We start from the raw sequence: 25,193 nt of genomic DNA on the forward strand, positions 1-25,193 counted from the left end.
AAACACTTCACATTAAAAACATAATTTGTGTGGCTGGTGAGAGATGACTCAGTGGTTAAGAGCACTGACTGCTCTTCCAGTGGTCCTGAGTTCAATTCCCAGCAACCACATGGTGGCTCGCAACCATCTGTAATGGGATCTGATGCCTTCTTCTGGCCTGCAAGCATACATGCAGGCAGAATGCTGTACACTATTATATATATGTATGTGTATGTGTGTGTGTGTGTGTGTGTGTGTGTGTGTGTGTGTGTGTGTGTATGAAAAACAAAAAAAAAAAAAAAGAATTCCAATGAGGTCTCTGTCTTTTGTTTTTAATTTTATTTTGGTTTCTTTTTGTTGTTTTGTTTTTCAAAACTGGGTTTCTCTGTGTAGCCCTGGCTGTCCTGGAACTCACTCTGTAGACCAGGCTGGGCTCCAACTCAGAAATCCACCTGCCTCTGCCTCCCAAGTGCTGGGATTAAAGGTGTTGCTGCACCATTGCCCCAGTATTTTTGTTTTTTTAAGTGTGTAATGAGAATAATAATAAAAAAACGCCCTTTAGAGATGTAAAAACAGTTTAGTCAAGAACCTTGCTACATGCTGGGCGGTGGTGGTGCTCAATTCCTGCAAGCACATGGTGGCTCACAACCATCTGTACTGAGATCTTGTGCCCTCTTCCGGCGTGCAAACATACCTGCAGGCAGAATGCTGTATATGTAATAATCTTTTAAAAAGAAAAGGTGAAATCAAGGTGGTTTCTTGCCCTTCCAAGAGCATCCCCAGCCTGGCTCTCCAGGGAAGAGGGTGAAATACTGACTGCATAGCATCGTTTTTGACTGCACAGCTTCTTCTACAGGCTTCTGCCTTAAGACTGGGTAGTTGGGGGCTGGAGAGATGGCTCAGAGGTTAAGAGCACCAACTGTTCTTCTGGAAGTCCTGAGTTCAATTCCCAGCAACCACATCACTAAGGGCATCTGATGCCCCCTTCTGGCACGTGGGTGTATATGCAACAGAGCACTCAGATTTAAAACAAAACAAAACAAAACAAAACTGGGTATGGGGAGCAGAGTTCAGAGTTACATGATTACACGAGGGCTGTGTACCAAGAAGGTGGTAAGAAGATAAGAAGGGCAAACCTTAAACCAAAAAGCTGGTAAATGCCCATTTACTGCCTACTGAGGCTGGTACCTCAGCAAAAGAGAAGTCAAAATAAGAGGAATCAAGAAAATATACATAAAGACAAGAACCATCTCAAGGGTAGATGGGACAGAACATATCACCTGGTTCAACAAAAGTTACGTAGGCTCAAGAAGGAACCTAAGGTTGATACTCTATTGTCCACCCCAGTGGTCATTGAGAGGGCTCAGAATTCCCTGGGTTCTCATGCAAAATAATAAAAGACATTTGCTCTGATGGAGTGGTAATTAAACAGCTAGCCGGCCACATGACAGAAAGATGGAGAAACAACCCATTCGGAGAGGACTTGGAGGCAGCTGACTGGGGCCTAGTCAGATGCCTCAGTGACACCAAGATCTCTCTACCAATAACTGCCAATAAATAAGGTTAAGACTACTCATAGGCCGGGCAGTGGTGGCACGCCTTTAATCCCAGCACTTGGGAGGCAGAGGCAGGCGGATTTCTGAGTTCGAGGCCAGCCTGGTCTACAGAGTGAGTTCCAGGACAGCCAGGGCTACACAGAGAAACCCTGTCTCAAAAAACAAAACAAAACAAAAAAAAGACTACTCATAGCGGTTTAACCAATCATAATCATGTGACCACTTGAGTAGAATCCAGACTATTTACAAGAATAGAGCTACAACAAATAAGACAAGACTTTGAATAAAGAGATAAGAACACATCCTAGGAAAGGGGAGCTGATACAGCAACGTTAACCCCCCAAAAAATGAAGAGTCCAAGGGATCCTAAAAATTCCCCACATATTTGAAGGTCTGGAACAAATTTTAGATATAGCCACAGGGGAAACCCACCCTTTATTGGATTGGGTAATAGCTGTGTGGAGGCGGGCTTCCCGGCGGGCTTCTCCACCCCCACCCTCCACCCCCACCCCCCCCCACCCCCCCGCACTGGATCTATGGAGGCAGAAGGACAATGGAAAACCATGAAAGAAGCAATTGAACTGTCTAGGAAGTGGGTATAATTTACTTAATTTACCATAATAGCCCAAAGCACAGGCATGGTCCCTGCTCCCAGCATGAGAAAAATTCTAGTCAAGGGTGCCTCTCCACATTTGAGAATGATACTGTCCTCAACTCTGGCCAACTGCCAAACTGTTGGAGAAGCTATCAACTTCTTCAGGCAGACTAGAGAACTGTAGGCAGATAAGATAGTTTCCCTTCAGTCCAATGTACAGAATTAAACCAACACCATGGGGAAATTGACCTAAAGGTGGCCTTTTTAAAGGCAAAGATGGGACAAGACCACTATCCAGACCCAACCCTCCATCCAGAAAATCAGGAATATAAAACCATTTGAGGGCTGGAGAGAGGGCTCAGCGGTTAAGAGCACTCACTGACTCACTGACTGCTCTTCCAAAGGTTCTGAGTTCAATTCCCAGCAACCACATGGTGGCTCACAACCATCTGTAATGGGATCTGATGCCCTCTTCTGGTATGTATGAAGACAGCTATAGTGTAGTCATATAAATAAATTAAAAAAAAAAAAAAACATTTGAAAGGCAAGATCAGATACCAGTAAGACAGCTGCAAGGAGGATGATTCAGAAGCGGAATCCTAGGCAGACTAAAGAATTTATGGAAGTAACATCCCCAGCATCAAGGAAGGACCCCCAGACCCTTCATACAGAAGCTAGCAAAAATGGAGGGGAAGCTGATGGAGGGGAAGCTGACAAGAGTCAGGGAGTGAGGTGACAACCTGCAACCTCTACCCACCGCAACCAACCCCCCTAAAATTATGTAATCATTAAACAAGTAGCAGGAGAACCACTTAAAGCAGGAATAGAAACTAAATATTAGTCTATAATAAATATAAATATATAAATCTCTAAATATTTACACCTGCACCTAACTGTGTGCCAGGGATGGATGTCAGACCCAAATTATTCCCCAATGGCATTACATTAAAAAACTTAAACATCATCCAAATGTAAACTCCTCCTATGAACTCCCAAAAATTGGGCTGGAGAGATGGCTCAGTGGCTAAGAGCACTGACTGCTCTTCCAGAGGTCATGAGTTCAAATCCCAGCAACCACATGTTGGTTCACAACCATCTGTAATGAGACCTGATGCTCATTACAGATGCTCAGCTACAGTGTACTTACATATAATAAATAAAAAACCTTTGGGCCAGAGCGAGCGGGGCCGGAGCAAGAGGGAGAAGGGAAAGGAGGGGAAAAAAGAACTCCCCAAAATTAAGGGATTACTTACTAAGCAATACCCTATCAAGGGATGTGATGAAGTCGTGACTCACACTGTAAATTACTGAAGGAAGACATTACTGAACCCATCCGATCCTTCAATAGTCTTATGTGACAGTAAAGAAGCCAAATGGTGAATGGAGATTCACAGTAAACTATAGGAACATTAAGCTTTCTCCATAAATGCCAGGAGATGTAGAAGATATACTCTTAAGATTGGTAATTAGAACCCAAAATTCTTGGGCACCATAGACATAACAGACACTGTCTTTAGCATACCGAACCATGTAAACCATCAATATGGAGACTGGCAGTGGGCCCTGAGACTATTACTCAGCTTTCTCCATCAGATGTGATGGACATATGAAGGACCCAAGGTTCTACATGGCAAACTGCACAAGAGTCTAAATATCCCCCAACCCACAGTCAGAGGTCGGATGTAACATGTAATTGGTATGTTTGCATACTGGAGGAGTCACATCCCATATTTACACATCATTATGAAACCCCTCTATAAGGTTATTGGGGTGGCAGCTGATTTCCAATAGTGATAGGACCAAAGAAGCTTTTGTGACAGCCTGTGAAGTCACCTCTGAGTGTAACCTGACCAATATTGAACCAGATGATACCTTAATTACAGATATCATATTTATTGGCGAATATGGCAGCTGGAGACTCTTCATACGGCAAAAAGGACCACAAACATTTGCCTACTAGATTCTATGGCAAGCATTCCCCATATGCGAAGAATGTTTTCTCTTTGAGAAACAAATCTGGGACATTTTATGGGACATGTAGATCCCTACACTTGGTCATTGCCAACCACCCTGTGGTCATAAGGGCACCGATCCCAGTGATGGACTGGATCCGCTCGAAGGCAGACTCCTTTACAGGCTTAGCCACAGACAGAAAGGTATTACAGCGGAAGTGGTACCTATCTGAATTCGTTTGTGACCAGGATGTAGTAACAAAGGGGTCCGTGCCTTCCCAAGCTGAGGAAATAGCTCAGTTGCCTGTAATCCCCATCCCTAAATTGCTCTCCCCTCCCCCAAAAGAGGCACCTATTGGACTGTGGAGACCAATGGAATGGTACATTTGGCTAACACTCGGGTCACTGATGGCTCATCAACCACTGATGGAACCAAAACTAAATGGAAAACTGCAGCCTATAGACCGGGGGAAGGAACAATGGAACGGCTGTCACCGAGGAAGGAACCACCAAATCAGCGAGACAGCTAAGGAAGACAACAGGGAAGTCTCAGTCTCCTCCAATTCATGCTGCATGTTCAACGGTATAACTACATGGAAACCACTCAAAATGGAAACCACTAACTGGCAGATAAACGGCAACGATATCTGGTCCTGGGAAGCGTGGATGGAAATGGTCAAACTTAGCTCACGTAGACACCCACACAGGCAAGACAAAGACATCCAAAAATAAGGAAATGGCGGACAAACTGGCTTCATGTACAATTAAGATGAGGATATTAAAACTTGCTAATTCTGAATAAATTCTGAATAAATCAGCAAGGATGATAGATCATGCAGTTGCTACACTTGAAAGTTTACCTATAACACTAAAATACAAGAGGAAATGGAGAGCCAAATTAAGTCAGGGCAACCCTGTGAATAACTATTATAAGGAACCCTGGCTGGAAAATTAAGACACCTGAGAATGTTAGCATACTTAGTAGGGAAGAAAAGCTAGAACGAAATAAACATTGGGACATACAGGCACATATGCTTTGTTCCGACGGCTTGATAAAAGGAACTTCAAAGTATCCTAGCAGGCCTGGAAACAGGCCATCAGAGATTACCACCTTCGTCCAGCACTTAAGACTACATCCAGACATTGAGTCACAGCTGTTAACAAGGTCTCCTAAACAATTTGATTATAAACTACAAATAGATTTTATTGGACCATAAAATACAGAGGTCTATATGTCTGCACCCTTATACATGCTTGAATTGGCCAAAGAAAGCCACAGACCAGAACAGCTGGCAACAATATACACACTTTGGTATTGGATAGCCAGATATGGCTGCCCCATAATTATTGAGTCAAATGAAAAAAAAAAAAAAAAAAAAAAAAAAAAACCATAGTTTACAGGATCTAAAGTCCAGAGGTGGTCCCAGGCTATAACCCAACTGCAGCTGGTGTGGTGGTTTGAACATGCTTGGCCCATAGGGAGTGGTAGTATTAGGAGGTGTGGCCTTGTGGGAGGAAGTGTATCACTGTGGGGGCGGGCTTTGAAGCTCTCCTCCTATGCTCAGGCTCTGCCCATCGCAGCAGAGAGCTTCCTCCTAGCTGCCTGAGGATGCTAGGCTCTTCTGGTTGCCTTCAAATCAAGATGCAGAACTCTCAGCTCCTTCTCCAGAACCATGTCTGCCTGCATGCTGCCATGCTTCCCGCCATGATGATAATGGACTAAAGCTCTGAACTGTAAGCCAGCTTCAATGAAATGTTTACCTTTATAAGAGTTGGTCATGGTGTCTGTTCACAGCAATGGAAACCCTAAGACTGGCAATATAGAGAGATGAAATGTACTGCTTAAAATTAAGCTATTACAACTCAAAGACAGCCTCTTGGAAAAGGCAATTGAAATCGCATGCTATGAGTTAAATACCAGACCCCGACTGAATAGAGCTTCTCTCTTAGGAGAAGCTATCAAATCAGACTTAGAGCTAGATCAACCATAAGATATTTCTGTGTCACACAGAAGTCCCCTGAAATGTGTTTATAGGGACTTTTCAAGACTTAGAGACCAAACTCGTGACAAGCAGAACTCATTCTGGACCACAGACGAGAAGGGACCTTAGAAAATCAGATGATCTATAAGAAGCATAATGTGTCTAGGACCCAGCCTACATACTGGATTTGCACTTTCATAAGGATAGTAATAATAGTTCTAGGATTAATTTACTCAGTTCCAGTGCTAACTGGGCAGACAGAGTGGAAATAGCACATAGCAAGGCAGGGCCCTAACAATTCACACCCCATGCCTCATAGAAATGTTAACAAGCCAATAAAAAAAAAGCACAAAATGAGCAACATCGTGGTGTCACATGATCTGCTGAGCCAAGGTACCCAGGGCGTCATTCCTGGGACTCCTCCTGCTGAATTCTGTAAGTTTAATGTGACCCAGTGAGTCAAGCTCAGGATCCTTGACAGCACCATTGTTCCAGTCACTGTCACCAACATCACTGAGCTTGTCACAATTGGAGACAGCATCACCTTCATCAACCACCGTATCCTCAGCAACAGCACCAATGAATGAAACAACCATTGCACCAGCAGCTACAACAAATACCAAGAGTAAAGTATGATATTGGGAACTCACCCTACTACACCATGAATGGATTCCTACCAGAACACTGGGACCATGAACACTTCATCCGAAGCCTCACATATGCTAGGACCGTGTTCTATGTTCAATAAGCTCTCTGCAAAGCTATTGGGATGAATGGAGAAAGGCTGATGCCTATTTTGCACCAATTTTGAGAGCTATGGTCACCAGTGACCGAGGGGAAGCTGAAAACACCAATTTTAAGGAAAGAACCCCACTGAAATGCCATTTAACGCAGATGTGGAGAAATATAGCTGCATCCACCATCTACAGCTTCCACTGGAGAGAAACATCACCTAAATTATTCTTCCACCTTACAGTGAGGATGTGAGATGTCAGCCCTGGAATACTCTATATTTGAGTGAGAAAGAGCAGCAAACACAGAGTCCCTCTCAGCATTCTCTGCCCCATACATGTGGCAGGTGAACCATGCACCATATCAGATTATGTGTGGCTACCCGTGCGATAAGACTCCTGGGATTGCATATGGCCGTGTATACAATTACCCGGTCAGGACCAGAATGAGGAGTCAGGTTACTTGACTGTAGAGACATCAACCACAACACAACCAACCCATGTGAAGCCGTGATTTGGCAGAACTGTACATATGACCCAGGCACTGATAGGAGAACACCATGCAAACACTTTCTCTCTTGGAATACAAGAGAGGAATACCACCACCTTATGGAATCAAATGCCTAAATTGACTTTTCAGACTATACCCACAACTGAACAGGCCAAACGTGACCATTTTGTGTGTAGCTGCATTTCCCAAGCTACCCTAGTATGGTAACACAAGACATATGAAATAACCACCTGATATGGAGAACAGAAAATGATTCACTTCTACCTGTTCATGACTGGCTGGACACTGCAGCTCTGGGGACACAACGTTACTGATTTTCATTGCTCTTGACTGACCGGTTGGCACAACCCTTCACCTCTTAGGATACTGAAGCCCCACCACCTGAGGAGAACCCATATAGACACCTAGACACTCTGGGTCTGCATGGCATTCTACAGACCTCAGATTATACCAAAACATAGCCAGCCATATTTTCTACAAACACGACCTACATACATGATCATTGCAATGCTTGCTGCACAAGGCCTCAACCCCATCTTCTCTCTCTTTCTTTCTCTCTCTCTCTTTTTTTGTTTTTTTCGAGACAGGGTTTCTCTATGTAGCCTTGTCTGTCCTGGAACTCACTCTGTAGACCAGGCTGGCCTTGAACTCAGAGATCTGCCTGCCTCTGCCTCCCAAGTGCTGGGATTAAAGGCGTGCGCCACCACCGCCCGGCTACCCCCGTCTTCTCAACACAGTCACCCAATTCACACTGGACTCATGAGAGCAAATCCATTCAGATTGCCTCACAGTTCACCAATGGCTCCAATTTCACCACAATGCAATTCAGCACTATGCAATTCACTGTTCCACAATTCACTGCTATGCAAAATGTAATACACCACTAACAAACCAAGTCTGGATGGTGGAAGAGACAGTGGACCACCCTAACTGACCTACCAGCCTCTGTCATACACCACTCTCAGAAGATTTACAACTTGACAACTACAATTTTCTGACACATCCTTTAGGAAAATTATGAAACCATAGGAAAAATGGACTCTACTAATTATTTATTTATTATGTATACAGTGTTCTATCCTGCAAGTATGCCTGTAGACCAGAAGAGGGCACCAGATCTCACTATAGATGGTTGTGAGTCACCATGTGGTTACTGGGAATTGAACTCTGGACCTGTGGAAGAACAGTCAGTGTTCTTAACCTCTGAGCCATCTCACTAGCCCCTGGAGCCCATCTTTAAAACAACAACATCCACTTGACAGATGAATTTCTGGAGCTGATACCATCCATACGTGCCACGACAATGAAATGATAGATTTCCCAATTCCTCTGGATATAAACGCCAGGAACATTGATTGCACTCTTGTTTCCTCCCAGAATATGGGACATTGGTTTCCTGTCTGTTGACATTCCAGCCTGGACTTACACCACCTACCAAACATTGCATCAGCCCCAGAGTGAACATGATATAATTTGCAACCAAAGGCGGTCCTAGATCCAATGATTCCTTTGTGCTAAGGTACCACATAAATGAGGCAGACCATGAAAATGTACATTGGTGGAAAGCTGCATGTACGGGTCTCTCCAAACTGGAACCTTGAAAACTTACACCCAGGACTTCCCTATTATTTCTACTACATGATTCTTCTAGTACAACAGCTCATAGAATGGGGCATTGGAGACTTTGTGACCCATAATCTCATACCCAATCACATGCAGGGCTCTACATGAGGGACTCTGATTGGATGGGGTATATGTCTTCACCATAACGTGGAAATCCCATGGAATCAAAGAAGGTAGCCATGTCCCCATGTATCACTGACAGAAGAAGATGGGACGAGGAACAAGCCCACTCCAAAGCAGCATTTGTCAAGCCCTCTACTTCCTCACCAATGGTTACCTAGAGTGCCCATGATGGCACCTGACCTTAGCCTACCTGCAAGCCTTACAATTACACTCAGGATCCTGACAGTCTCACTCACCTTCAACCTCAAATCATGGCTCCCATCTCAAGAACTCTGCCTGAGCTTGAATTTAGGAGAATATCAGTCTTCTCTTACATCTCAGGAAATAAATCTGCTGCAAGAAACATTTGCAACTGGTGGTTGCGGGAGCCATGTTGGTCCGCTCCTTACTTGGAGCTGGCATAGCCTCTTCTGTTTTTTTGGACGTCAGTGAAGATATAGCAGACATCAGAAATCTTACTGAACAACAAACTGGCTATTAGACACCTTGTCTGGATGGGCTAGCTACTACCCATAAACTGATTATAGGCCTTTGTTTGGGACTATAGTTACTAAAGCCATCATTGGCAGACACTAACAGACAGCTGGAAATTTGAAGAGACTAGCTGTAGCCAGCCAGATCTCTCAAAATTATCTGCTACAACTTATTCAGAGGAAAAGACAATGAGAAGAATGTATCTTAGCAAGACTCGCTTTTCGAAGAGTAGAGACAAGCCTGCCTTGGCTCTTTTCTACAGGATTTGGGAGAAAAACAGCAGTCTACAAGACTCTCCTGGACCCGAGGCAAGCCTCTTGGTGTGAGAACAGACTCTGCAAAATACATTTATTCTTAGTCTATATAGACAATGCAGTACCAGCTTCACACACACACCTGTTGCCTAGGAAACTTGGAGATGGGTTTGTTATATTCCCTGGGTTCAGTCCTCAGCTCTGGAAAAAAAAAAAAGACATAATAAAAGATTCTTTCCTGTGATTGGCTTATCTCTGAGGCCTACAGCTCTGACCCTGCTATGCCCCCTTTACTCTTAACATTTCTGTTTGAGAATGATTGCACTACCTTTTAATCCTGAATGTTTTTCAATTTGCTGCATACCAAACCTGATGAAAATAAAAATTTGAGAAAATATCTATATGCCATAGCAATCACGTGGTCTGTGGTCTACATTGTTTGGACCACTTTGCTTAATAACTGTATATCTTTAAAAAGTTTTTTTTTTTTTAAGAATTACTTATTTTATGTATATGAGTACACTGTAGCTGTCTTCAGACACACCAAAAGAGGTATCAGATCCTATCACAGACGATCGTGAGCCACCATGTGGTTGCTGGGAATTGAACTCAGGACCTCTGGAAGAGCAGTCAGTGCTCTTAACCGCTGAGCCATCTCTCCAGCCCAATAATTGGATATTTAAAATAATAATAATTGTATACTTTAATGCCTGAGATGTATTTTCCTGCATTTATTTGACTATTCATGATTAGGACACTGATTGTATTAATGTCTAGGCTAGCCTGCCATTTTGTGCTGTTCCTAGTATTATTAGGAAACGTATTTCTCTCTTTTTTTTTCTTTCTTTCTTTTTTTTTTTTTTTTTTCCGAGACAGGTTTCTCTGTGTAGTCCTGGCTGTCCTGGAACTCACTCTGTAGACCAGGCTGGCCTTGAACTCAGAAATCTGCCTGCCTCTGCCTCCCAAGTGCTGGGATTAAAGGCGTGCACCACCACCACCCAGCGGATCCTGACTCTCGATTCTGAGACTTCCGTTAGAGACTAGACCTGACCTTCAGTAAGATATATCACACAGTTCAGCAGCATTGGGGAAATAGGCTTAGAACTTTAGTTTAGGAACTTAGGAGTCTGAACATTGTGTGCTGACCCTCAGCATAATAAAATATAACTTTGGTTATGCCAAGCATGTGTATCTACCTTCTCACTTGCGACAACAGAGTTGACCTCAAACTCTCAGAGATCTGCCTGCTTCTGCCTCCCCAGTGATGGGATTAAAGGAGTGTACCACCAGGCCCACCCCTCTCCTGATGCTTAATGAACTGCTAAGCAAATGCTGTGAGCCATGAAGAGGTGACTTTGACAACACAAAGGATCCTACCCCACGTATGGACAAACATCTGTAGTCCCAGCTCCCGGGAGGCAGAGGCAAGAGGTCAGCTTCAGCTACTGCTCACAGTAAATACTGGGCCAGCCTACTCAAGATACACACAAAAAATTTTCCTTTTTTGCATATTTTCTCCCCCAAATGAAAACATTAAAAAAAAAAAAAAAAGATTAATTATGAGGGCTTGAGGGATGGCTCGGCAGTTAAGATCACTGGCTGCTTGCTCTTCCTGAGGGCTCACAATGGTCTGTAACTAAAGTTCCAAAGATCTAACACCTTCTTTGCCCTTGCAGACAGCAGGCGCACGGGTGAAGGTACAGACAAGCAAGCAGGCAAAACACCCATACCATACACATAAAATAATAATCTTTTTTTAAGGCTATCATCAAATGAGCTGAATACTGCAAATGCTCTTTGTTAAGTAGCTTCCCTCTCCCTCTTTGAGAATGCTGGCTGTTCTAGTCACCTTGGTGGAGAACATGGAGTCCTAGGTTCTCCACTAGCTCGGGCTTTGCTTCCAGATAGCTACCAGATGCTGTATCCAGATAGCTACCAGATGCTGTATCCAGCTCCTGTAGTTTGATGACAAGAAAGAGCAGGTGACACCCATTAGGAAGCCTGCAGGTGCCCCTGAGCAGAATAAAGCACAAAGCAGAAGACACAGGCAAACAAACACCTGGTAAATGGACTTAGAAAAACAAGGCCTAAGGCGGGGCTGGGGGAAGAGGGAGCTGAGAACAACTGGTTTTGTCATTAATGCCCCAGGAGGAAAAAGGCCCAAAGGCCAGTGTTACACTGACAACCTTCCCAGGGAGGGAAAGGTCCTGACCCCTGAGGGGGGCTGAGGATAGGGTAAGAGACCCAAGCATTCACAGGCTAGAAAAATAACCAAGCTGGAAATGACATCCATCCAGAAAGAGGGCAAGCCACCACAGTGACAGACATCAGTCCTTCTTGCCATAGCTAGACTTTTCTCACCAACAGAATAACATGTTTATTTTATTATCTATCTGTCTGTCTATCTATCTATCATCTATCTATCTATCTATCTATCTATCATCTATCTATCCATCCATCCATCTATCTATCTGACTATCTATGGTTTTCTGAGAGGGTCTCATGTAGCCAGGCCTTGAACTCACTATGTGTGACTTACACCATTTCAACAATTTCTCAGACACAGGCTCTCTTTGCAGCCCTCCCTGCATCAAAGACCCTCCGGTCTCCACTTCCTGACCTCCCCTGTGCTGGGGTTAGGAACCTGTACCACTGCAGGCAGTCTACACAGTAAGCAGGATCAAGCCCAGGGCATGTTATACAAACACTTCACCTCCTGAGCCACACCACCCACCCCTGGAACATTCTGCTGTTATAGTTTTGTGTTTTGAAACTGTGTAGCCCTGAATGATGACATTTTTAAATGGGAAGATCATAACTTTGCGACTTTGCGCTTGCCCAGCAAGTTCAGTTCCCAAACCCAAAGAAAATGCTTAATCGATTCAAATAAAAAGAGAGAAGACAGGAATTAAACCAATCTCTTTCCTTCTTTTTTTTTTTTTTTTTTTTTTTTTCCTTCTTTCTATTTTGAGACAAGGTCTTACATAGCCTAGCTTGGCTTCCATCTCCCTATGTGGCTAAGTGTAGTCTTGAACTCCTGATCCTTCTGCTTCTGCCTCTCGAGATTAGTTTACTTTGTTGTTTATTTCTGAGCAGGGACTTACAATTCACTATACAGCTCAGGGTGGTCTTGACGCTCAGCAATCCCACCTTGGTCTCCCCAGTGAGAGTATAAACATCTAACTCAGGACCTCCCACATCAGGCATCATGAAGCTACAACCCCCAGCTCAACTGAAAGGCTGTGTTTGTGGAGCTCCTGGGACATGGTCATTCGCTCAAACCAGCCTTCCTTCACTTGTGGGAACAGGCTGACTTGGCCTTCTTCTGAAGCACAGGAGTTAAAAGACCAGAACCCAGAAGTCCTCCACTCCAAGCTAATCGGGAGGCTGATGCAGAAGGATTACAAACGCAAGATCTGCCTAGACTACTGGGTAAGACTCTGAGCTGACCACTGAGATGGCTCAGTGGGGAAATGTGACCTACAGGACGGGGAGAAAGAACAGACTCCTGCCAGTTATCCTTTGACCTACACATACTCACTAGAGCATGTACACACCACCCACACCCACAATCCTTTAGAGCTGGGGGAATTTATTTCAAAGTGTGTGTGGTGTATACGCACATGCAGGTATGTGTGCATGTGTGTGTATACGAGTGCCAAGGCCAGAAGTCAACGTTGGATGACTTCCTCAATCACTCTTCATCTACTCATTCATTCATTCATTCATTCATTCTTATTGGTTTTTTTGAGATAGAGTTTCACTTTATAATCCTGGCTGTTCTGAAACTCACTCTGTAGACCAGGCTGGCCTCGAACTCAGAGATCTACGTGTCTCTGCCTCCCAAGTGCTGGCACTAAAGGTGTGCACCACCCCACCTGGCCCAGGTTATTTATTTATTTATTGACACAGGGTCTCTCACTGTCGGTTGACCAACAAACTCAAGGGACCCGTCTACTTGCACCTACCCTCAGTGCTGGGATCACGGTCCCACACCAACACACCTGGCTTTTTATGTGGATGACGGGATCCAAACTCAGGTCCTCGGGTTTGTATAACAAGTATTTTCCTCACTGAGCCATGTCCTCAGCTTCATGGAGGTTGTGTTTAAAAATAGCCTTAGGGTGGTGACACATGCCTTTGGTCCCAGAATTCAGGAGGATTTATGTAGGCCTGCCGGGTCTACATAGCAAGTTCCTGGATAGACAGAACTACATAGAGAGATCCAGTCTCAAAAATACATACATGCATGCATGCATACATACATACATACATACATACATTAAAAAAAAAAAAAAACAAGACATCAGGGGGTGGAGAGATGGCTTGGTGATTTAGAGCACTTGCTGCTCTTGAAGAGAAGAGACTAGAGTTGGATTCCCAGCATAGCTTACAATCATCCTCAGTTCCAGGGGACCCATTGCTGTCATTTGATGTCACACCAAATGCACATATATACATTTGGGGGAGGAACCCACACACATAAATTAACAGAAAAAAAAAAAAAAGAATAGCCATTCAGGATACCTTCACTCAATGTGAGAAGATGCTGGGGGCTGAGGTGGTTGTCAAGCATGCATGTGAGAGAGCATATTTCTGGAACTTCAGTGCTGGGTGTGGAGTGAGGATCTTGGGGTTCAGTGGTAAGCCAGTCTACCTGTTGGTAAGCTCCAGGTTCAGTGAGAGGTCACAGAGAGAGGAGAGAGAAGAGAGAAAGAGGAGAGAGAGAGAGCAAAGTTTCCAAGCCCTGCTTAGGGTGAGAGCAGATCTGGACCAGGGCCATTCCACTGTTTGCCAGCCTTTCCTGCCTGTCACCTTTTGTTTGGAGCTGCCCAAACAAAAGGCCATGCCCCTGCCCCCCTCCCCCCCCACCCCCCACCCTCACCTGATACACTGGTAGCTCAGCTGGGAAAGCAAACCAGCTGTCGCCAAACAGCTTCTAGCATTCCCCTTTTCATGACTCAAAGCTATTTGCTACTAAAAACAAACAATCCCTGCCCCCAACAAAGCACTTGAGGTCTCTGGCTCTGAAGCAGCAGCCACCTGCCATCTTCTGACTGACGTTTCAGTGCCTCATTCTCAGGAAAATACTCTGCTGTCCCCACCTTAGCTTCCCTCTAGTGAGAAAATGATTTCCAAGCAAAGAGGGAAACAGCACAAGCCTCGAAGTTAACACAGCCCCTGTGTCCCCCCAGCTCAGCTGTGCCTGGGACCCAAGTCCCTTCTCACTACAGGTGCTCTGTCTTCCTGTTTGTCTTGATTGTGCATTTAATTATTACTGTGTTGGGGTGGGTGCCGGTGCCACAGGGCATGTGAGAGGGTCAGAGGTGCACTCCAGAACCTGTTCTCTCCCTCCACCTTTACATAGGTTTCAGGGATCAAATTCAACTCCCCAGGCTGGCCCAGCAAATGCCATGCCCTGCTGAACAATCTCAGTGGCACTTGGTTTTCCAGACACAGTCCTACACAGCCCCAGGCTGGCTATGAACTCTCACTAGGTAGCTGAGGATAACTCCCACCACAACCAGTTTTTTCCTCGGGGCTTGGGAGACCCTGCAAGCTCCAATAGCCTTAAAAAGTCCCCGGGAGCACAGCAGTGTTGATGAAGATAGCCTTTCATACTTCTTGTGCACATGAGCCTTTTATGCAGGAATGTACGACCTTCCAAAAGACCCAAGTCAAGTCAACAGCAGAGACCAAACTGGCCTCTGCACTCCTTTTTAGTGGGTTTTTTTTTTTTTGGGGGGGGCGGGGGTATTTGTTTTTGTTTTGTTTGTTTGTTTTTTACTCTGAGAGCCAAGACCTGTGCCTGTCCCCAGCAGCTCTTCCTTTGGGTCCCCAAGAGCCCTGGTTTGGCTTCTGGAAGCCCTTTGCTGCTAGATTTGGGAGAACAGACTGACACTTCATCTCCTTTGATGGACAGCACCATCTCCTACTGTCACCGCCTTCCTAGACTCTAAGGCAGCCCAGGGGCTGATGACTGCAGACTCTTTTTGTTCCTGTGAGTCTGACATCACCAAGCTAGATGGTACTTAGCAATTCTAATCAAAACAAAAGCACCCCTAACCACCCCAGGGGCATCCATCCCTACCTCAGACAGCTCTTCCCCAGTCTGACAACTGTGGCTGAGTTGGCAGGGTGACTGACTGCTATGCATGAAGCCCTGGGTTCAGCCTCCATAAACAAGACATAGGAGGTAGATGAAGGAAGATCTGTTCAAGGCAACCTTGGCTACACAGCCAATCTGAGGCCAGCTTGGGCTGCATTAGGCCCTACCATAGATAGATAGATACATAGATAGATAGATAGATAGATAGATAGATAGATAGATAGATAGATAGAGCCAGGCGTTGATGTCGCACGCCTTTAATCCCAGCACTTGGGAGGCAGAGGCAGGCGGATTTCTGAGTTTGAGGCCAGCCTGGTCTACAGAGTGAGTTCCAGGACAACCAGGGCTACACAGAGAAACCCTGTCTCGAAAAAACCGAAAAAAAAGATAGATAGATAGATAGATAGATGCCTCAGTGATTAAGAGCACCAGCTACGCTTTCAGAGGATCCAGGTTTTAGCCCTCATACCCACATGGTGACCAGCTGTAACTCCAGTCTCCAGTTCCGGGGCATCTGACCCCTCTTCTGGCCTCTGTGGGTATCTGCATGCACAAGACGCGTATGCATACACTCAGGCTCACACACACATAAAATAATAAAGCTTTAAACAAACAAACAAACAAAAAAAAACACTAAACAAAGATCCCCATTCCAGAGGGATCCTGCCAAAGCACGGGAGGAAGATGCCACACAGAGACAGAAGAAAGTGGTCAGATAGAGCTACCCTCTTCCGTTTCCTCTCAGCCACCCATCCTCTACCAAAGACAGGCAAGTTCTCCTGAGTCTTTGGATCATTTCCAAAGGGTCCCACGTTCACTTAAAGAGAGCCAGAGGGACAGCTCGGTGGATATCGATGCTTGCTACCAAGCTTGGCTGATCTAAGTTCAATCCCCAGGACCCAGCCGGAGAAAGGAGAGATCTGACCCCCTCTAAGCTGTCCCCTGGAAACTATGTTTAAAAATGTTTAAATAAACCTGTTACACGCTTCTCTTGTTACTAAAACCCGAGTTCGATCCCAGAGCTTCTACCTGGTGGAAGGAGAGAACTAACTCCCACGAATTGTCGGTTAACCTCCCGATATGTACTAAGGCACACACACCCAAATATAAATAAACACAGAGAATTTTCAGCGAGTCTTTTTGTAGCCATGGGCACTGCTCAGGTGCAGCATAATAGGGCTAATAGCTGCTCGCCTTTCTCTGCCTACAGCCAGCATACAGCACGGCTACCTGGGCCCCAACCGTGGTATTATGGGTACTTTATAGTCTGCTTCAGACTATAAAGCCTCTCTTATTTCACTCCCGGGGTCCAGACCCTCCCATCCCCCATCCCCCAACACTGCATCCAGCTCCCTCTCTTCAGTACACAGTACGCTCACCCTTTGGAAGGAGGCAGGGGACAGGAGACTGTAACCACTAATTCAAACCAGAGAAGCCCAGGACACAACTGAAAGCCTTTTTAAAAAAAAAAAAAAAAAAAAAAAAAAAAATCCAGCCTGTCTGCAGAAGATTCCGACTTTCTTTCTTTCTTTCTTTCTTTCTTTCTTTCTTTTTTTCTTTTCTTTTTTCTTTTTCTTTTTTTTTTTTTTGACAGGGTTTCTCTGTGTAGTCCTGGGTGTCCTGGAACTCACTCTGTAGACCAGGCTGGCCTCGAACTCAGAAATCCGCCTGCCTCTGCCTCCCAAGTATTGGGATTAAAGGTGTGAGCCACCACCACCTGGCCAGATTCCAACTTTCTGCACTTGGCTCCCTGTTTCAGAACCAGAAAGCCATTCTTTTGACATTCCTGCACGGAAAAGGAGATGAGACCCTGTCTATGAAGTTTTGCAACCTTCTCTCTTCTTAAGCAAAGAAATGTGGGGATAGGTTAGGGGGGAGGATGGCATGAAGGTTAGAAGCCTTCCCAGGTTCAGGCCAGAGGAGGTCACCATTCCTGGACAAGACCGCACACAGCATCAGGTGTCTTCAGTTGCTCTGTTCCCTTACCCCAGGGAGTAAAACGAATGGTTTATCTGCTGCACTGAGGATACAAGGAGGAGGAGGAGGAGGAGAAGGGGGAAGGAGGGAGGAAGAGGAGTAATGACTAAGATGAAGAGGTTCCCAGGTAGGAATCACAACTCAGGGCTTGAAACAACTGCTACTTGTCACCACCACACCATCAAATGCCCCTCCCCGACCCCCAGACAGAACGAGGGCAGAACCAGCTGCTACTGGGAGCTGACACAGTTGCCTGGTTCAGTGACCACCCACCGGTGCAGCAGTTCAGTTTCTCAACCGCGAAACAAATAGGTCAGTCTGAAAAGACTGGGGAGGAGGACCTTTCTCTATCTGGGATGTGTCCACAGCGCCATCTTTTTCCCATCAGCTAAGGATGATTCCCCCAAACTTCTGAAAGTTGAGCGACCTAAGACCACACTGTCCTCCAAGACAAGCAGGACCTAAGACCACACTGTCCTCCAAGACAAGCAGGACGCTATCACCAGGACGCGAAGAGGTACAGAAAAGGAAAGGAAAGAAAAAGAAAAAGGAAGGGAAAGGGGAAGGAAAGGAAAAAAGGAAGGGAAAGGGAGAAAGGGAAGTTAAGGAAAGGGGAAGGAAAGGGGAAAGAAAAGGAAAGAAAAGACGGAAAGAAGGAAAGGAAAGAAAGAAAAGGAAAGACGAAAGGAAAAGGAAAGGAAAGGAAAGGAAAGGAAAGGAAAGGAAAGGAAAGGAAAGGAAAGGAAAGGAAAGGAAAGGAAAGGAGCAATCGGATTCCTTCTGGGAGCCTCACTTTTTCTAAAGTGCCCCCTCCCCTAACACCAACACCAGGAACCCGCGCGCTCCCGGGACCTGTGACTGTGTCCCGGGCCACCGGAAGCCTCCGACCCGCACTCACCCACCGCGGTGATGCGGAAGCCTCGGGGCGGCCGCAGGGCTCGGCGGCGCCAAGCATCCCGCAGCACCTGCACGCAGGGCCGGGGGGCGCGCACCAGCAGCACCCCGCGCCGCAGCCAGCCGAGAAAGGCCAGCCGCGAGGCGGCGCGCGCCAGCCGTGCGTTCCAGAAGCAGCGCGCGTTGGCGCGGCGGAAGGCGCGGAAGAGCGCGCGGCCGCCCGGCTCCCCCGCCTCCTGCCCGGTCTCTCGCGGGCTCAGCACCAGCGCCAGCGAGCCCGGAGCCAGCTGCACCGGCTGCGCCATACCGCCCACCCGCCGGCCCGCGGGACACATGCTCACTGCGCCCACCTCGGCTGCCCCGGGGGAGCCCGCTGCGGGGGGCGGGGCCGGAGCGGGGCGGGGCTTCCCAGGGCGTCGCTGTCACTCCCGGTTCCCCCAGCAACCAGAAGAGCCGGTGACATCGGCCATCAGCAGGGCCCGAAGGACCCTGGTCGCGCGTGGGAGGTGACCCAGGTTTGAACCTCTGCTCGGCTCCTGACCTCTCAGGCCAGTTCTCTGGCGTCTCTGGTTTTAGACCTGGTCAGGTTCCTCATCTCGCAGCAGAGGACTCTTGAGGACCATCCATGGTTTTCTGAAGTTCTAGGGACTGTCTCCTCCCCGAGTGTATCACATTCTTTTGAGAATTTTGAGGAAAGCAGGGTTGGCGAGCGAGAGGCGATAGCAAAATCTTGAGACCCCACCTTGATTAGGATCTGGATTCTGACTCTGCACTCGATCATACCCCCAGGAGTCCCAAAGGAACTGCCCCTGCAGACTGCGGACCGGCCTGAGGCCTCAGAGCGATAAGGACAAACAGGCTGGGCTGGAATCGAGGCCCTGAATCCCTGAGGATAAAGATCTATTGAAATAGACAACTTTGGGAAAAGGACAGGATAGGCGCTGAACTAATCTATGAACTCAGTACTATGTATAAAGAGGAAGGTGCTTTGGCAAGACCTGAGGGTCATTTCAGACTTCCTACTCCCTTATCATCCATAATATTGATATAATAATCTGGGGTAGGCACAGAGAAAGACTGAGGTTCCCTATGTCCCCCAGGCTGGCCTCAGACTCATGATTCACTTTGCATGTGTGACCTTTTATTTTTTTAACTACACTACCTTTATAACTACCATAATGAGATAATTCATACCTCTGTCCATAGTGAGCACACCATTAATCACACATATTATTAATAACAATAGCCCAATTTCACAACTCGCTGTTAACTATTGCAGACCGATGTCTCTAATCCCCAAATCCCAGATGCTCTAACACCTGATTTTTTTTTTTTTTTTTTTTTTAAGTACTAACATGGTTTCACATGGGGAAAATACCACACTTGACTTCAGGCTGTGCATAAAAGGAATAAGTCAAGTGAATTGTGTGGGACCCTTCTCCAACATGGCTCATTAAGTATATGCAAATATGTCAACATCTGGAAAAAAGGGGGGGGGAGTATCTGGCCCCAAGCATCTTGGATACAATTGTCTCTATAGCACACACATGTGCCTGCCTGCCTCAGTATGAATACTTACGTTTGAGTGCAGGTGTGTGTGTGTGTGTGTGTGTGTGTGTGTGTGTGTGCCATTGTACTGACCCAAGAGCTTCCAGGGAGTCTCCTGTCTCACCATAGGACTACTGGGATTACAGGCTATTACAGATTATATACATACTATATAGTATGTACTAACCTACCTCAATTTACATGGGTTTCGAATTCACATGGGTTAAACTCAGGCTCTCTGATTTTACCAAGTGAGCCATCTCTCCAGCCCAGCCCTCCTCCTGTATTTTAAACTTTGATTTCCCCCAAAGGACAAAAACTACAGTCAGTTATATTAAGTGTTCCCACCTTTACTCCGGCAAACAGAAGTTTTAGCTCCAGACCAAGGGTCAGGCAACCTTGTCTGGTGCTGCCCCTGACAACACTGGGGCTTTGCCATCTGCTCTTTCACGTTGAGAAAAGATTATAGGTACACCGAAATTCTGGCTTCTCAATGGGACAAAGGCACAGAGCCTGTCGCCAAGGTCACTGCTCACATGCTACGCAGAGAGCGAAAAGAAAGGCATTTGCAGAAGAGGAGGAAGAAGAGAATCTGGGGAAGAAGGAGAAGCAGCAGCAGGACCAGAAGGAGGAGGAGCAGGAGCAGGAGGAAGAAGAGGAGGAGAAGGAAGAGGAGAAATTTCTCAGTCATATGGGGCGTAGGAAATGGAATCAAGCCACTACCAGTCAGTCTTCTGTAAGACAAATGACTTAATCTTCAGCTCGAATAAACATGTGAAGTTGACATCAGTGTTTCCCATCTGAATTCTGAGGTGAACGGACAGATCCTGCAGAGAGGAGAGATGCTAGTTCTCAGCCTGAGCTGTCTCACACAGAACAATTTCTCCGCTGGCTCTATCAAGGAATTCATTCGCCTGCTGGACCCAAGTCCTGCTCCTGTGTGACTGATTCTTGAAAAACTAGAAATTTCTTTTGGGTGAGAGGGATTCTTACCACATAGCCTTGGTTGGTCTGCAAGTCACTACGTAGACCAGGCTGGCTTGGAATTCACAGAGATCTCTCTGTGCCTGCTCCTGAGTGCTGAGAATAAAGGCCACTATGCCCAGCCCAAGAATCCCCTGGGCTTGAAGTGGCCACACTCCACTGTCGTGTACGATTTCTTCCCTGTAATCAGGATGGTGACCAATCCTATTTCAGTTTACTTTATGCTTAGAAGCATGTTATTTATTTTTAACCTGTGATATAATTTTATCTGTAAAATCAACCCTCTGGTAGGAGTAGTATTATTCAACCTTCTCTCTCACAGATAAAGTCTCAAGTTTAGGCAGATTGTCTCTGAGGACAAAGATTATAGACGGTGATGGAGTGTTCCCAACATCCGCCACATACCGGCACTCATGCAACCTACACACAGACAAGCATGCATACACATAATTAAAATAATAAAAACAAATCCATAAGAGATAAGTGGGGAACCCAGCTCAAATGGTAGAGTGCCTGCCTCCTGTTCACAAACCCTGGGTTCAATCTCCAGCACCATATAAACCGGTATAGGTGAGCATGCCCGAAATCCTAAGACGCAAGAGATAGAAGCAAAACAAAACAAAGGAACAACAAATTATTCAACTGGTTAGCCAATGACGAAGAACCTAGAAGATGGAAAATACATTCTATGGGGAAACTAAGACTCAAGGCTGGAACTTCTCCAGGGCCCTTCCACACACAGCAGTATTCTGGAGAAGGGAGTCTTTGTGTCTCATTTGCCTGTCAGCCTGGACAACACGAGAGTCCGTGGTGTGTTTGTTTGTCTGTCTGTTTGTTTCTTTTTGACACAGGGTTTTTCTGTGTGGCCCTGGCTGTCCTGGAACTCACTCTGAAGACTAGGCTGGCCTCCAACTCAGAGATCCACCTGCCTCTGCCTCCCGGGAGCTGGGATTAAAGGCAAGTACTACAGCCGCAGCAGCTGTAACCCTGTGAGACCCGGTTTCTCTTCTCAAACAAAAACAAAATAACATCTGTCCTTCTAGCGACAGGTGTCAAGAAATTTTGCTTCAGGACCAGTGAAGAAGGTGAAACTAGCTCATCCTAGAGAGGAAGGAACTGGAGGCTAATGGCTCAGAATGAATTGAGGACTGATGCATGCGCATGCGTGCCCTACCCAGAGGCGTGATGCATGCGCATGCGTGCCTTACATAGCGGTAGCTTGTCTGTGTCTAGGAGATCGCCCCCTGACCCTCAGACTGAAGGAATTCAACAAAGGTCACTGCAGAATTGAGTTTGACAGAGATGGGAGGATCGCCCCTGACATCAGTACCACATGGCGTCAGGTACCCAGGAAAAAGCACTGGGCTCTTTCTCCCCACTTCCAAGGCACTGTGTGACACCCAACCCTGACCCAAAGAGTCTCGAACAACAGAGAGTGACCCCTATCCCTGCCCCGTTTCTAACGTATGACAAGTAAAGCTCAGGACTAGATTGTGTCTGACCCGGAAAACTCAACCAAAGGGAAACATTTATACTTGCTGTGCAATAATTACTATGAATGGACTTGGTTTTGAAGGCTCACATCTACCTCGTTTGAAGGAGGACTCTTGTGTTCTTCACACCGTGGCCCCATCATTCTTCCCCTCCTAAAAGGCATCAAGGACACTGGGCTCTGGCCACTCAGCATCCCTGGTTCCGAGGACAAACACAGGTTCTGCCTAGAAAATCTCTCCACTTGTGGTTATGTGTGTGTGTGTGTGTGTGTGTGTGTGTGTGTGTGTGTGTGTGTATGTGTGTGTGTGTGTGTGTGTGTGTGTATGTGTGTGTGTGTGTGTATGTGTGTGTGTGTGTGTGTGTGTGTGTTATGTGTGCCTGCATCCATGCATGTATGTGCACCATGTGCATTCTGGTGCCCGAGGAGCCCCAAAGAGGACACTGGATCCCCCAACACTGGAGTTACAACCGTTGTTGATTGCCTCTATGTGGATGCTGGAAACTGAACCTGGGTCCTCTGTAAGAACAGCAAGCGCTAACCACTGCGCCATTTCTCCAGGTGCCTTTCTGTTCTTCTACCAGCTTGTAAAAAAATCCCTGATACATCCAGGAAGGTTTCATCTGCTCTCAAGCACATTGTCAACCCTTTATAACACTCATGTGCTGAAGGATATAAAACCCAGCTACCTGTAGTCAGCAGCTCCCAGTTCATCCCTGCCTCTGACACCTTGCCTGGCATCTTAATCATTCAACCTGAATCAAATCTAGTCATTACTTTGTATAGCACTATACTGTTTTGCTTGCCTTCTCATGGCATGCTGTCACCACCCACAAGAGCGCTTTGGGTTGGGAACTCTATTGTTTGGCTACCTAATAGTCACCGGCCAAGGCAAGTCTTGTTTTGGTTTTTTGTTTTTGTTTTTCAAGACAGGGTTTCTCTGTGTAGCCCTGGCTGTCCTGGAACTCACTCTATAGACCAGGCTGGCCTCAAACTCAGAAATCTGCCTGCCTCTGCCTCCCAAGTGCTGGGATTAAAGGTGTGAGCCACCACTGCTCAGCTGCCTGGCTTTTTTTTTTTTTTTTTTTTTTTTTTTTTTTTGAAATATTTGTGTGTGTCTGTATGTGTGTGTATAAGTGTGTATATAAGTGTGTTGTGAATGTGTGAATATGTGTGAGTGTAAGTGTGTGAATGTGTGTATGAGTGTGTGAGTGTGTGTCTGTATTTGTGGATCTGTGTGTGTGAGTGTGTGTGTTCTGTATGTGTGTGTGTATCTGTGTGTGAGTGTAGTGTGTGTCTCTGTGTGTAAGTGTGTGACTGTGTGTGTTGTGAGTGTGTCTGTATGTATGTGTGGATCTGCATGTGAGAGTCTGTGTAGGTGTGTATGTGGATCTGTGTGTGTGTATAAGAGAGTATTTGTATGTGTGTGTATCTGTGTGTGTGAGAGTGTCTCTGTGTGTATCTGTGTGTGTGACTGTATGTCTGATGTGTGTGTATCTGTGTGTGAGTGTATCTGTGTGTAAGTGAGTGTGTGTGTATCTGCGTGTGTGAGTATGTGGTCTATGAGTGTGTGTGTATCTGTGTGTGTGAATATGTGGTCTATGTGTCTGAGTATGTGTGGATCTGTGTAAGTGTGTGTGTGTTAGTGTGTGTGCGCTCCCCCAACCCTTACACTTTTCATTATGTTGCTTTATAGCAAGTTTGTTCTTCATCACAAAACAAACCTGAGAACTCTCACTTCCTCGAAGGGAGACGTGAGGCTTTGCCAAGCAACTTATGTTGAAGAAAGGGCGGAGGCAGGTGGGGAGCAGAGGCTGAAGGGGCTGGGCAGACTGTCGGTGGGAGGTGCTGCTGGGGTATCAGACAGCAGCAGCCTGCAGGAGCAGACTAAGATGAACTCTGGCTCTCGCAGAACAAGCCTGGGCGACACGACAGAGCTGGCCTTCCTGGCCAAGATGCTACAAGAAAGTCATAAACTCTAACTGTGAGTGGAGATCACCCCTCCACCAACAGCACGAAAATCAGGGTCCGAGAGCAAGTTTCAGAGCTGGAAGGAAAGCTGGGCTATCAGCCTGTCAGGGACCCAGAAGCTGGGAAGTAATCAAAACTCTTTTGTGAGAGACAGAAAAGTCACACTAAAAAAAAAAAAAATAAATGCAGATTAACCCTTCACACACACATACACGCGGGGGGGGGGGGAGGGAAGGAGAGAGAGCACGCTTTAGAACTTGAAAAAGCATGTTTTTCTTCAGGCTTCTACAGTAGCGGGTGGAAAACTGGGGGCCTCACCTTAATGTTCACCTTCCTGCAGAAAGAACCCAGACCTCAAAGGAAGCCTCCTGTCCTGGAGGGAGTGTCTTCTCTTTCCTGAGTCTCACTGAGGTACAGGATAGAAGATACTTAAGAGGC

General features: G+C 46.2%; 1 protein-coding gene across 2 annotated transcripts in view; it reads right to left on the minus strand.

The window, feature by feature from the left end:
- Stox1 (storkhead box 1) overlaps window positions 1-19,082 on the minus strand; it is a 62,463-nt gene extending 43,381 nt beyond the window's left edge. For both annotated transcript variants that reach the window (XM_034524285.2, XM_034524286.2), the window contains exon 1: window positions 18,765-19,082. In XM_034524285.2, coding sequence (XP_034380176.1) covers window positions 18,765-19,065 — 301 coding nt within the window. In that variant the 5' untranslated portion in view covers window positions 19,066-19,082. The remainder of the gene's footprint in view (window positions 1-18,764) is intronic.
- Window positions 19,083-25,193: the final 6,111 nt, after the last annotated feature.

This window comes from Arvicanthis niloticus, chromosome 20 (assembly GCF_011762505.2).
Source record: "Arvicanthis niloticus isolate mArvNil1 chromosome 20, mArvNil1.pat.X, whole genome shotgun sequence".
Taxonomy (NCBI): domain Eukaryota; kingdom Metazoa; phylum Chordata; class Mammalia; order Rodentia; family Muridae; genus Arvicanthis; species Arvicanthis niloticus.